The 13,814-nt window shown below is 50.1% G+C and overlaps 1 protein-coding gene across 1 annotated transcript in view; it reads right to left on the reverse strand.

The window, feature by feature from the left end:
- Positions 1-3,584: 3,584 nt before the first annotated feature.
- Positions 3,585-13,814, reverse strand: part of LOC128636289 (PRKC apoptosis WT1 regulator protein-like) — a 90,685-nt gene continuing 80,455 nt past the window's right edge. Inside the window, exons 5-6 of the mRNA XM_053689323.1 lie at positions 13,180-13,284; positions 3,585-3,824 (exon numbers count right to left, since the gene is read on the reverse strand). Of these exons, the coding sequence (XP_053545298.1) occupies positions 3,738-3,824; positions 13,180-13,284 (192 nt within the window). The 3' untranslated portion in view covers positions 3,585-3,737. The remainder of the gene's footprint in view (positions 3,825-13,179; positions 13,285-13,814) is intronic.

Genomic DNA, 13,814 nt, shown 5'->3' on the forward strand with positions numbered 1-13,814 from the left:
TATGGTAGGTAAGAGTATATCCAGGAGAGGGCAGTGTCACTGACCCCAGGGGTGCTGAGAATCCGTAGGAGAAGGAGATGGTCAACGGTGTTGAAGGCAGCAGCCAGGTTGAGTAGGATAAGTATAGAGTAGTGGCCGTTGTTTTTAGCAGAAAGAAGATCGTTAGTAACCTTGGTGAGGGCAGTCTCAGTTGAGTGTTGGGGACAGAAGCCAGATTGCAGGGGGTCAAGCAATGAGTTGGAGGACAGGAAGTTGGTTAGGCGATAAAAAACTAGTTTTTCCAGTACTTTTGAAGCTAGCGGAAGCAGTGATATGGGGCGGTAGTTTGCAGGAGAATTGGGGTCGAGGGAGGGTTTTTTGAGGATGGGGGTGACCTTTGCGTGTTTGAAGGAAGATGGGAATGAACCGGTAGTAAGGGATAGGTTAAATATGTGAGTAAGAGCTGCATTGAGGGTAGAAGACAGAAAAGGTATTAGATGTGAAGGGATACGGTTAAGTGGGCAGGTAGTGAGGAAGACAATAGGGAACTCACTTCATTCTCAGTGGTTTTGGGGAAAGTGCAGAGAGTGGTGGAGGGGTTGATTGGAGGGCGGAGATGGAAGGTTGCAGTCTTGTGTTAGGATATTACTTTGGACGGTAATTGTTTTGTTGAAAAAGTAGTTTGCCAGGTCTTGAGCACTAAAAGCAGAAGAAGGGGGTGGTGCAGGTGGATAGAGATTTGAAAATAGAGAACGTTTAGGGTTTGAGGAGAGAGTTGATATAAGAGAAGAGAAGTAAGTTTGGCTAAGTGAAGGGCAGAGGAGTAAGAATAAAGAATGAACTTATAGTGGAGAAAATCTGGTTCAAAGTGTGATTTCCTCCAGAAACAGGGCTGGAGCTGGGGTTTTGCGTATCTGTGGAGGAGAAAGGGTGTCAAGTGCAGAGGAGAGTGTAGTGTTATAGTGGGTTGTAGCAAGGTCAGGGCAGGATATTGTGGAAGTGTAGGGGATGCGCTTTTGAATAAGGTCAGAGAGGATCCACATTGTGCAGATTTCTACAGGTGCGGGGGCAAGGGGGAGAAGTAGGTTTAGCTTGTACATTAAGATGACAGGTGAGCAGATGGTGGTCTGAGATTGGAAATGGGCGATAGGTGACAGAGAGAGAGCAGAGGTAGGAGAATATCAGATCGATAGAGTGACCATCACAGTGAATAGGAAATAGGGTAGATTGTGAGAGTCCAAAGGAGTTTGTGAGTGAGAGAAGTTTAGAGGCAGTAGGGGCAGATGGGTTATCAATGGGGATGTTGAAGTCCCCTAGGATTAAAGCCTGTGTATTTGTAGAGAGAAAGTGAGAAAAGCCAGGTAACAAAGTTGTCAAGGAATTGAGAGGTTGGTCCAGGGGGCGATAGATAACTGCCACTCTGAGGGAGAGGGGGGAGAACAGGCGGATGCAGTGGACTTCAAAGGAGGAGAAGGAGAGAAATGGATGAGGATGCAGGTGCTGATGGGAGCAGGAGGGAAATAGTAAGATTCCAATGCCGCCACCATGTCTCTCACCTGGCCTAGGTGTGTGGCTAAAGTGGAGACCACCGTGTGTGAAAGCAGCAATGGAAGCAGTTTCAGAAGAAGATAGCCAGGTTTCAGTAATTGCTAGAAGATTGAAAGCGTTATAAACAAACAGGTTGTGAAAAGTTGTAAGTTTGTTACAGTCAGAGTGAGCATTCCAGAAAGCACAAGATAAGAAAGGGGATAAGCACTGTGGGTTAATGGAGGTGAGATTACTAGGATTGCATGACATAGAGTTTGTATTGTGGGAGACTGAGCAAGAAATGTAAAGGTTTGGTGATTGCTGCAGGGCCTGAGTTAGGAGAGATGTCACCAGCAGCAAGCAGTAGTAGGAGTGTGAGTGACAGAAGGTGAGAGTGAGAATTGTAGGAAAAGTTGTGATTAGACACAGGAGAGTTAGATGGGGAAGTAATTTTAAGGAGACAGAGTAGTTGATGAGAAGAAACCATAGGGGATGAGAGAAGGAAGGATGAAATAAGGATAGTGTGTGGGTTGTTGTTATTGTTATAGGGACATGCAGTGAGTTTTAGGAGAAGGGCAGACAGAAATAGCAGAAAAGACATAGAGAGCATTGTGCAGGTGTATAGTTAGTAAAGATTACCTGTTAGTGGGGTCTGCAGTTTCCCCCTTTAGTTCTTAACTCTGCCACTTGTAACACAGGGCCACTTTGAAGCACAGGGCACACATAGCCAAGTCTCAGATAGCCTGTGCTCATCTTTATATAGCAGTAAGATTTGTAATGATTTGATTCAAGGCAGCTGTTTACAAGCAGACTAGTTAGCTAGACTGGAGTTACACACACTTGCAAATTAGATTGGTGGTGGGGGGGACAAATGGCTAGGGATGCACACAGAAATTGTATTGCAAACAGATTAAAGGGAGGTGGAAATGCAGCCAGGCAGATAAAGGGAGCAGAAGAGATATATAAATTTATATATATATATATATATTTCTATACCTGTACACATATTTAAAACTAAAAAGAACATTTTCTTCTATGTGAAGAACATTGGAATGTAAAATATGAATAGTTCACGTCAGGTTGAGCGCAATTGGCCTAATGCGATGTCGGGTTAGTGCACGAGGAATAATGGTTAAGTTTTTTTCAGCAGTGCGCTCCATTAAATTGTATGCAGAGAAGTTAGTGTAGTCGTAATATCCGAAGTCCTTAAATCAATGTCAGCTTTTGCTCGCACACAAACCATTTACTTTGAACTTGTAATTCACGCCACTTGAGGGAGTTAAAAGCTTACTTCCAGCAGAGTTTGCACTTGAGCAACAGTGCTAAATAGCGCGCCACATGTAATCTGGCTTAATATCCCTAATATGTTTTATCTCCATTTATAACCTAGGTCATAGTGTTTAAGACACACACACACTTCTGAGCCTACTTCAGTATGCTCTTATGGAAGGAGCTAAGTTTTAACAATGGATACTAGGGGAAAAGGAATATTTGATTAAATCATTTTTAAAGGAAAAAAAATTGTTTTTAAAAAAATAAACTCTTTGATACATGAAAGTTTAATTTTGATTATCACTTCCTTTAATATATAGTTTTGAAACCATTTTTATATTTTTCTCACTAGTAATGTGTAGCACAAAAATGCAGAAAAATAATGAATCACACAAGGTGTCTTTGGGATCCCAGTACAGCAGGCATGTGGTGTGTGCGCGTGCTAGTATTGTGGTGCAGTGCGCACTTAAAAGCTGAACACATTTAAGCCTACATATGCCTATGGTGTATCCAGTTCTACAAAATGCAAGTCAAGCATGCTCACATAGAACACCCGCACAGTTCCATTTATAAAATCAAGCAGAAATGTTCATGCATTGATAAATACCTAAATAATAATTGTGCTGGTCCTTTTAGTGCATGAACTCCTCAAAATATAATAATAATAATAATAGTAAAATATATTAGAAAAACAAAAAACAGTTGCAACTCTATATCCTGAGAAGGAATTGACAATTATATATTAATAAATATACAGAACCCCACTAATGCATAATCTATGAAATGTTAACTGGCTCCAAATTAAATTATACTTTGCTTTCTCCGGCTCATTAAATTATTTTGTTTGTCCCCGTGTTTTGATTGGTGGTGAGTAACCAGGAGATGCCCAGGTATTCCAGTAGCCGGTGTTTTCTTTGAACGTGGGGTTAAACTGTACAATCTTATGGGTTGCTTTTGCCTTAACTGCTTAGCTGTCCCATCATTTTTAGCAGCATCTGGTTTTCATCTTTTAACGTTTTGTTTTCATCTTCGGCTATTTGTAGCTTCTGTGATGGAAGAGAACATCAATGATGAAATAGGTAAAAATATCCTAAGGGAGACTACACAGTTATTGCCATTCTCACCTAATAATAAACTAATAACCAATAAACTAAGTTCTCCAAACTAAACACTCATTCAATGGGGGGTTCTAAACTATAAAACTTGGGGTGCAATAAGTTGACCCTACCTTGCAAATGAATGGTAGCTTGTAATTCTAAAACGTGGTGGCTACCGTAATAGATAGGGTGCATAGAACCTCCATAGAATCTACACTGATGTGCCCAACTGCCCATTGTTACCCATGGTATGCTAACCCAAGTGCTATGTGTTAAATGCATGAAGGCTGCTGGCAACAAACACCCCCACAGCTGGGCTCACCCCTGCCACTGCCTGTCTGACTGCTCTATCATTTTTTCACCAGATATCATGGCTGCATGATTTAGTTTCCATTTGCATTCTCTTAAGTCGATGGCAAAACTACAAATATCACTATGCTGCATGACCAAGGAGAAAGGCTACAAGATGTTGGGAAATGCTATAAGAACCCAATCATGAGAGGTTAACTGGACTGGGGACAGAATCTAGGGTCTGGGGCACTTCATACATTGGCATCAAAACACAATAAAAATGAATCTCTGATAAGGAACCCCCTAAGATGAGTACCCTGATTCCACCTAACAAATAATAGCCACACATAGATATGAGGATAACAGAAGGTCAGTAGTCTAAATTAAGGGCTGACAGAAATTTGCAAGGCCAGGGGACTGGGTGAGGGCTGACAGAGAGGCTGAAATGCCACGGGACCGATGTGAGGTCTGAAAAAGAGACTGCAAGCCAAGGGGACTGATGTGAGGGCTGACAGAGAGGCTGCAAGGCCAGGGGTCTAGGGTTGCCACCTCAGCCATGTTTTCCTGGACACTTATGAGTTACACATGCTGCAGGGTGTGCAGGGAGGAGCATGTATTGTGTTTCTGGACAGCACTATTCATATTCCTCCCTGCACACCCTGCAGCATGTGTAACTTATAAGTGTTCTGTATTTTAAGGGACAGGTGGCAACCCTACAGGGGTCTGATGTGAGGTCTAACAGAGCAGCTGCAAGGCCAGGGGTCTGATGTGAGGGCTGACAGAGAGGCTGAAATGCCAGGGGACTGATGTGAGGGCTGAAAAAGAGACTGCAAGGCAAGGGGACTGATGTGAGGGCTGACAGAGAGGCTGCAAGGCCAGGGGTCTGATGTGAGGGCTAACAGAGAGGCTGCAAGGCAAGGGGACTGATGTGAGGGCTGACAGAGAGACTGTAAGGACAGGGGACTGATGTGAGGTCTGACAGAGAGGCAGCAAGGCCAGGGAAATGATGTGAAGGCTCACAGAGACATTGCAATGCCAGGGAACTGATGTGAGGTCTGACAGAGAGGCTGCAAGGCCAGGGGACTGATGTGAAGTCTTACAGAGAGGTTGCAAGGCCAAGGGTCTGATGTGAAGTCTTACAGAGAGGTTGCAAGGCCAGGGGACTGATGTGAAGTCTTACAGAGAGGTTGCAAGGCCAGGGGACTGATGTGAGGTCTTACATAGAGGTTGCAAGGCCAGGGAACTGATGTGAGGTCTTACATAGAGGTTGCAAGGCCAGGGGACTGATGTAAGGGCTGAAAGAGAGGCTGTAAGGCCAGGGGACTGATGTGAGGGCTGACAGAGAGGCTGTAAGGCCAGGGGTCTGATGTGAGGGCTGACAGAAAGGCTGCAAGGCCAGGGAACTGATGTGAGGGCTGACAGAGAGGCTGTAAGGCCAGGGGTCTGATGTGAGGGCTGACAGAGAGGCTGCAAGGCCAGGAGACTGATGTGAGGTCTTACAGAGAGGCTACAAGGCCAGGGAACTGATGTGAGGGCTGACAGAGAGGTTGCAAGGCCAGGGGTCTGATGTGAGGGCTGAAAGAGAGGCTGCAAGGCCAGGGGTCTGATGTGAGGGCTGAAAGAGAGGCTGTAAGGCCAGGGGTCTGATGTGAGGACTGACAGAGAGGCTGCAAGGCCAGGGGTCTGATGTGAGGGCTGAAAGAGAGGCTGTAAGGCCAGGGGTCTGATGTGAGGGCTGACAGAGAGGCTGCAAGGCCAGAGAACTGATGTGAGGGCTGACAGAGAGGCTGCAAGGCCAGGGGGCTGATGTGAGGTCTGACAGAGAGGCTGTAAGGCCAGGGGTCTGATGTGAGGTCTGACAGAGAGGCTGCAAGGCCAGAGAACTGATGTGAGGGCTGACAGAGAGGCTGCAAGGCCAGGGAACTGATGTGAGGTCTGACATAGAGGCTGTAAGGCCAGGGGTCTGATGTGAGGGCTGAAATAGAGGCTGCAAGGCCAGGGAACTGATGTGAGGTCTGACAGAGAGGCTGCAAGGCCAGGGGACTGATGTGAGGGCTGAAAGAGAGGCTGTAAGGCCAGGGGACTTATGTGAGGTCTGACAGAGAGGCTGCAAGGCAAGGAGACTGATGTGAGGTCTGACAGAGAGGCTGCAAGGCCAGGGGAATGATGTGAGGTCTGACAGAGAGGCTGCAAGACCAGGGGACTGATGTGAGGTCTGACAGAGAGGCTGCAAGGCCAGGGGACTGATGTGAGGTCTGACAGAGAGGCTGCAAGGCCAGGGAACTGATGTGAGGTCTGACATAGAGGCTGCAAGACCAGGGGACTGATGTGAGGTCTGACAGAGAGGCTGCAAGACCAGGGGACTGATGTGAGGTCTGACATAGAGGCTGCAAGACCAGGGGTCTGATGTGAGGGCTGACAGAGAGGCTGTAATGCCAGGGGACTGATGTGAGGGCTGAAAAAGAGACTGCAAGGCAAGGGGACTGATGTGAAGGCTGACAGAGAGGCTGCAAGGCAGGGGGTCTGATGTGAGGTCTGACAGAGAGACTGTAAGGACAGGGGAATTATGTGAGGGCTGATAGAGAGGCTGCAAGGCAAGGGGACTGATGTGAGGTCTGACAGAGAGGCAGCAAGGCCAGGGAACTGATGTGAAGGCTGACAGAGACATTGCAAGGCCAGGGAACTGATGTGAGGTCTGACAGAGAGGCTGCAAGGCCAGGGGACTGATGTGAAGTCTTACAGAGAGGTTGCAAGGCTAGGGGACTGATGTGAAGTCTTACAGAGAGGTTGCAAGGCCAGGGGACTGATGTGAAGTCTTACAGAGAGGTTGCAATGCCAGGGGACTGATGTGAAGTCTTACAGAGAGGTTGCAAGGCCAGGGGACTGATGTGAAGTCTTACAGAGAGGTTGCAAGGCCAGGGGACTGATGTGAGGTCTTACATAGAGGTTGCAAGGCCAGGGAACTGATGTGAGGTCTTACATAGAGGTTGCAAGGCCAGGGGAATGATGTAAGGGCTGAAAGAGAGGCTGTAAGGCCAGGGGACTGATGTGAGGGCTGGCAGAGAGGCTGTAAGGCCAGGGGTCTTATGTGAGGGCTGACAGAAAGGCTGCAAGGCCAGGGAACTGATGTGAGGGCTGACAGAGAGGTTGCAAGGCCAGGGAACTGATGTGAGGGCTGACAGAGAGGTTGCAAGGCCAGGGAACTGATGTGAGGGCTGACAGAGAGGCTGCAAGGCCAGGAGACTGATGTGAGGGCTGACAGAGAGGTTGCAAGGCCAGGGAACTGATGTGAGGACTGACAGAGAGGCTGCAAGGCCAGGGAACTGATGTGAGGGCTGACAGAGAGGTTGCAAGGCCAGGAGACTGATGTGAGGGCTGACAGAGAGGTTGCAAGGCCAGGGAACTGATGTGAGGGCTGACAGAGAGGCTGCAAGGCCAGGAGACTGATGTGAGGGCTGACAGAGAGGTTGCAAGGCCAGGGAACTGATGTGAGGGCTGACAGAGAGGCTGCAAGGCCAGGGAACTGATGTGAGGGCTGACAGAGAGGCTGCAAGGCCAGGAGACTGATGTGAGGTCTTACAGAGAGGCTACAAGGCCAGGGAACTGATGTGAGGGCTGACAGAGAGGTTGCAAGGCCAGGGGTCTGATGTGAGGTCTGACATAGAGGCTGCAAGGCCAGGGGACTGATGTGAGGTCTGACATAGAGGCTGTAAGGCCAGGGGTCTGATGTGAGGGCTGAAAGAGAGGCTGCAAGGCCAGGGTTCTGATGTGAGGGCTGACAGAGGCTGCAAGGCCAGGGGTCTGATGTGAGGGCTGAAAGAGAGGCTGCAAGGCCAGGGGTCTGATGTGAGGGCTGAAAGAGAGGCTGTAAGGCCAGGGGTCTGATGTGAGGGCTGACAGAGAGGCTGCAAGGCCAGGGGTCTGATGTGAGGGCTGAAAGAGAGGCTGTAAGGCCAGGGGTCTGATGTGAGGGCTGACAGAGAGGCTGCAAGGCCAGAGAACTGATGTGAGGGCTGACAGAGAGGCTGCAAGGCCAGGGGGCTGATGTGAGGTCTGACAGAGAGGCTGTAAGGCCAGGGGTCTGATGTGAGGTCTGACAGAGAGGCTGCAAGGCCAGAGAACTGATGTGAGGGCTGACAGAGAGGCTGCAAGGCCAGGGAACTGATGTGAGGTCTGACATAGAGGCTGTAAGGCCAGGGGTCTGATGTGAGGGCTGAAAGAGAGGCTGCAAGGCCAGGGAACTGATGTGAGGTCTGACAGAGAGGCTGCAAGGCCAGGGGACTGATGTGAGGGCTGAAAGAGAGGCTGTAAGGCCAGGGGACTTATGTGAGGTCTGAAATAGAGGCTGCAAGGCCAGGGGACTGATGTGAGGTCTGACATAGAGGCTGTAAGGCCAGGGGTCTGATGTGAGGGCTGAAAGAGAGGCTGCAAGGCCAGGGGTCTGATATGAGGGCTGAAAGAGAGGCTGTAAGGCCAGGGGTCTGATGTGAGGGCTGACAGAGGCTGCAAGGCCAGGGAACTGATGTGAGGGCTGACAGAGGCTGCAAGGCCAGGGGTCTGATGTGAGGTCTGACATAGAGGCTGCAAGGCCAGGGGTCTGATGTGAGGACTGACAGAGGCTGCAAGGCCAGGGGTCTGATGTGAGGTCTGACATAGAGGCTGTAAGGCCAGGGGTCTGATGTGAGGGCTGAAAGAGAGGCTGCAAGGCCAGGGTTCTGATGTGAGGGCTTACAGAGGCTGCAAGGCCAGGGGTCTGATGTGAGGGCTGAAAGAGAGACTGCAAGGCCAGGGGTCTGATGTGAGGGCTGAAAGAGAGGCTGTAAGGCCAGGGGTCTGATGTGAGGGCTGACAGAGAGGCTGCAAGGCCAGGGGTCTGATGTGAGGGCTGAAAGAGAGGCTGTAAGGCCAGGGGTCTGATGTGAGGGCTGACAGAGAGGCTGCAAGGCCAGAGAACTGATGTGAGGTCTGACAGAGAGGCTGTAAGGCCAGGGGTCTGATGTGAGGTCTGACAGAGAGGCTGCAAGGCCAGAGAACTGATGTGAGGGCTGACAGAGAGGCTGCAAGGCCAGGGAACTGATGTGAGGTCTGACATAGAGGCTGTAAGGCCAGGGGTCTGATGTGAGGGCTGAAAGAGAGGCTGCAAGGCCAGGGAACTGATGTGAGGTCTGACAGAGAGGCTGCAAGGCCAGGGGACTGATGTGAGGGCTGAAAGAGAGGCTGTAAGGCCAGGGGACTTATGTGAGGTCTGACAGAGAGGCTGCAAGGCAAGGAGACTGATGTGAGGTCTGACAGAGAGGCTGCAAGGCCAGGGGAATGATTTGAGGTCTGACAGAGAGGCTGCAAGACCAGGGGACTGATGTGAGGTCTGACAGAGAGGCTGCAAGGCCAGGGGACTGATGTGAGGTCTGACAGAGAGGCTGCAAGGCCAGGGAACTGATGTGAGGTCTGACATAGAGGCTGCAAGGCCAGGGGAATGATTTGAGGTCTGACAGAGAGGCTGCAAGACCAGGGGACTGATGTGAGGTCTGACAGAGAGGCTGCAAGGCCAGGGGACTGATGTGAGGTCTGACAGAGAGGCTGCAAGGCCAGGGAACTGATGTGAGGTCTGACATAGAGGCTGCAAGACCAGGGGACTGATGTGAGGTCTGACAGAGAGGCTGCAAGACCAGGGAACTGATGTGAGGTCTGACATAGAGGCTGCAAGACCAGGGGTCTGATGTGAGGGCTGACAGAGAGGCTGTAATGCCAGGGGACTGATGTGAGGGCTGAAAAAGAGACTGCAAGGCAAGGGGACTGATGTGAAGGCTGACAGAGAGGCTGCAAGGCAGGGGGTCTGATGTGAGGTCTGACAGAGAGACTGTAAGGACAGGGGAATTATGTGAGGGCTGATAGAGAGGCTGCAAGGCAAGGGGACTGATGTGAGGTCTGACAGAGAGGCAGCAAGGCCAGGGAACTGATGTGAAGGCTGACAGAGACATTGCAAGGCCAGGGAACTGATGTGAGGTCTGACAGAGAGGCTGCAAGGCCAGGGGACTGATGTGAAGTCTTACAGAGAGGTTGCAAGGCTAGGGGACTGATGTGAAGTCTTACAGAGAGGTTGCAAGGCCAGGGGACTGATGTGAAGTCTTACAGAGAGGTTGCAAGGCCAGGGGACTGATGTGAAGTCTTACAGAGAGGTTGCAAGGCCAGGGGACTGATGTGAAGTCTTACAGAGAGGTTGCAAGGCCAGGGGACTGATGTGAGGTCTTACATAGAGGTTGCAAGGCCAGGGAACTGATGTGAGGTCTTACATAGAGGTTGCAAGGCCAGGGGAATGATGTAAGGGCTGAAAGAGAGGCTGTAAGGCCAGGGGACTGATGTGAGGGCTGGCAGAGAGGCTGTAAGGCCAGGGGTCTTATGTGAGGGCTGACAGAAAGGCTGCAAGGCCAGGGAACTGATGTGAGGGCTGACAGAGAGGTTGCAAGGCCAGGGAACTGATGTGAGGGCTGACAGAGAGGTTGCAAGGCCAGGGAACTGATGTGAGGGCTGACAGAGAGGCTGCAAGGCCAGGGAACTGATGTGAGGGCTGACAGAGAGGTTGCAAGGCCAGGGAACTGATGTGAGGGCTGACAGAGAGGCTGCAAGGCCAGGGAACTGATGTGAGGGCTGACAGAGAGGTTGCAAGGCCAGGAGACTGATGTGAGGGCTGACAGAGAGGTTGCAAGGCCAGGGAACTGATGTGAGGGCTGACAGAGAGGCTGCGAGGCCAGGAGACTGATGTGAGGGCTGACAGAGAGGTTGCAAGGCCAGGGAACTGATGTGAGGGCTGACAGAGAGGCTGCAAGGCCAGGGAACTGATGTGAGGGCTGACAGAGAGGCTGCAAGGCCAGGAGACTGATGTGAGGTCTTACAGAGAGGCTACAAGGCCAGGGAACTGATGTGAGGGCTGACAGAGAGGTTGCAAGGCCAGGGGTCTGATGTGAGGTCTGACATAGAGGCTGCAAGGCCAGGGGACTGATGTGAGGTCTGACATAGAGGCTGTAAGGCCAGGGTCTGATGTGAGGGCTGAAAGAGAGGCTGCAAGGCCAGGGGTCTGATATGAGGGCTGAAAGAGAGGCTGTAAGGCCAGGGGTCTGATGTGAGGGCTGACAGAGGCTGCAAGGCCAGGGAACTGATGTGAGGGCTGACAGAGGCTGCAAGGCCAGAGGTCTGATGTGAGGTCTGACATAGAGGCTGCAAGGCCAGGGGTCTGATGTGAGGACTGACAGAGGCTGCAAGGCCAGGGGTCTGATGTGAGGTCTAACATAGAGGCTGTAAGGCCAGGGGTCTGATGTGAGGGCTGAAAGAGAGGCTGCAAGGCCAGGGTTCTGATGTGAGGGCTGACAGAGGCTGCAAGGCCAGGGGTCTGATGTGAGGGCTGAAAGAGAGGCTGTAAGGCCAGGGGTCTGATGTGAGGGCTGAAAGAGAGGCTGTAAGGCCAGGGGTCTGATGTGAGGGCTGAAAGAGAGGCTGTAAGGCCAGGGGTCTGATGTGAGGGCTGACAGAGAGGCTGTAAGGCCAGGGGACTGATGTGAGGGCTGACAGAGAGGTTGCAAGGCCAGGGGTCTAATGTGAGGGCTGACAGAGAGGCTGTAAGGCCAGAGAACTGATGTGAGGGCTGACAGAGAGGCTGTAAGGCCAGGGAACTGATGTGAGGGCTGAAAGAGAGGCTGTAAGGCCAGGGGACTGATGTGAGGGCTGACAGAGAGGCTGTAAGGCCAGGGAACTGATGTGAGGGCTGACAGAGAGGCTGTAAGGCCAGGGGACTGATGTGAGGGCTGACAGAGAGGTTGCAAGGCCAGGGGTCTAATGTGAGGGCTGACAGAGAGGCTGTAAGGCCAGAGAACTGATGTGAGGGCTGACAGAGAGGCTGTAAGGCCAGGGAACTGATGTGAGGGCTGAAAGAGAGGCTGTAAGGCCAGGGGACTGATGTGAGGGCTGACAGAGAGGCTGTAAGGCCAGGGAACTGATGTGAGGGCTGAAAGAGAGGCTGTAAGGCCAGGGGACTGATGTGAGAGCTGACAGAGAGGCTGTAAGGCCAGGTCTGTTTTGTGTATCCAGATATGTTCTGTGCACCAGCATTTAAAACAATGTATCTGCTTAGAGAGCCAGTGAAGCCTGTAAGGCCAGGGGACTGATGTGAGGGCTGACAGAGAGGTTGCAAGGCCAGGGGTCTAATGTGAGGGCTGACAGAGAGGCTGTAAGGCCAGAGAACTGATGTGAGGGCTGACAGAGAGGCTGTAAGGCCAGGGAACTGATGTGAGGGCTGAAAGAGAGGCTGTAAGGCCAGGGGACTGATGTGAGGGCTGACAGAGAGGCTGTAAGGCCAGAGAACTGATGTGAGGGCTGACAGAGAGGCTGTAAGGCCAGGGAACTGATGTGAGGGCTGAAAGAGAGGCTGTAAGGCCAGGGGTCTGATGTGAGGTCTGACATAGAGGCTGTAAGGCCAGGGGTCTGATGTGAGGACTGAAAGAGAGGCTGCAAGGCCAGGGTTCTGATGTGAGGGCTTACAGAGGCTGCAAGGCCAGGGTTCTGATGTGAGGGCTGACAGAGGCTGCAAGGCCAGGGGACTGATGTGAGGGCTGAAAGAGAGGCTGTAAGGCCAGGGGACTGATGTGAGGGCTGAAAGAGAGGCTGTAAGGCCAGGGAACTGATGTGAGGGCTGAAAGAGAGGCTGTAAGGCCAGGGGACTGATGTGAGGGCTGACAGAGAGGCTGTAAGGCCAGGTCTGTTTTGTGTATCCAGATATGTTCTGTGCACCAGCATTTAAAACAATGTATCTGCTTAGAGAGCCAGTGAAGTATCACGTAAATTGTGTCATTGCTAAGATTATACAAAGCATGACTGGCTCTCTGAGCAGACATAAGATATGCTCCATGTACAGTAAAAGCTCTTACTGAAAAAAATAGCTTTTACTGTAAGCATTTGCTTTTTAACACCAGCATTTTGCACAAATCATTCTAGTCATACAGGGCACCAGACATTATACACTGACCTGTGTAAGATTATTCATGTCCTTCTGGAGCTGCAATACTGTTTGTTCTTTATCACTCAGCTCAGTGCTCAGTTTGTGGTTGTCTTGTTGCTTTACTTCAACTGCCTATTTAATGAATAAAATCAGTCTATAAACAATGTATGAAAAGCAGAGATGCAAACACATAGGAGAAAAAAATTCACTGGCTGCAGAAAGGCTGCAAGGCCAGGGCTCTAATGTGAGGGCTGACAGGCGTATATATATATATATACACACACACACATATATATATACACACACACATACACATACATACACATACACAGTATATATATATATATATATATATACACACACACACACACACATATATATATATATATACACACACACATACACATACATATATATATATAAACACACACACACACATATATATATATATACACACACATACATACACATACACAGTACAGGGAGTGCAGAATTATTAGGCAAGTTCTATTTTTGAGGATTAATTTTATTATTGAACATCAACCATGTTCTCAATGAACCCAAAAATCTCATTAATATCAAAGCTGAATAGTTTTGGAAGTAGTTTTTAATTTGTTTTTAGTTATAGCTATTTTAGGGGGATATCTGTGTGTGCAGGTGAC

This window comes from Bombina bombina, chromosome 7 (assembly GCF_027579735.1).
Source record: "Bombina bombina isolate aBomBom1 chromosome 7, aBomBom1.pri, whole genome shotgun sequence".
Classification (NCBI taxonomy): Eukaryota; Metazoa; Chordata; class Amphibia; order Anura; family Bombinatoridae; genus Bombina; species Bombina bombina.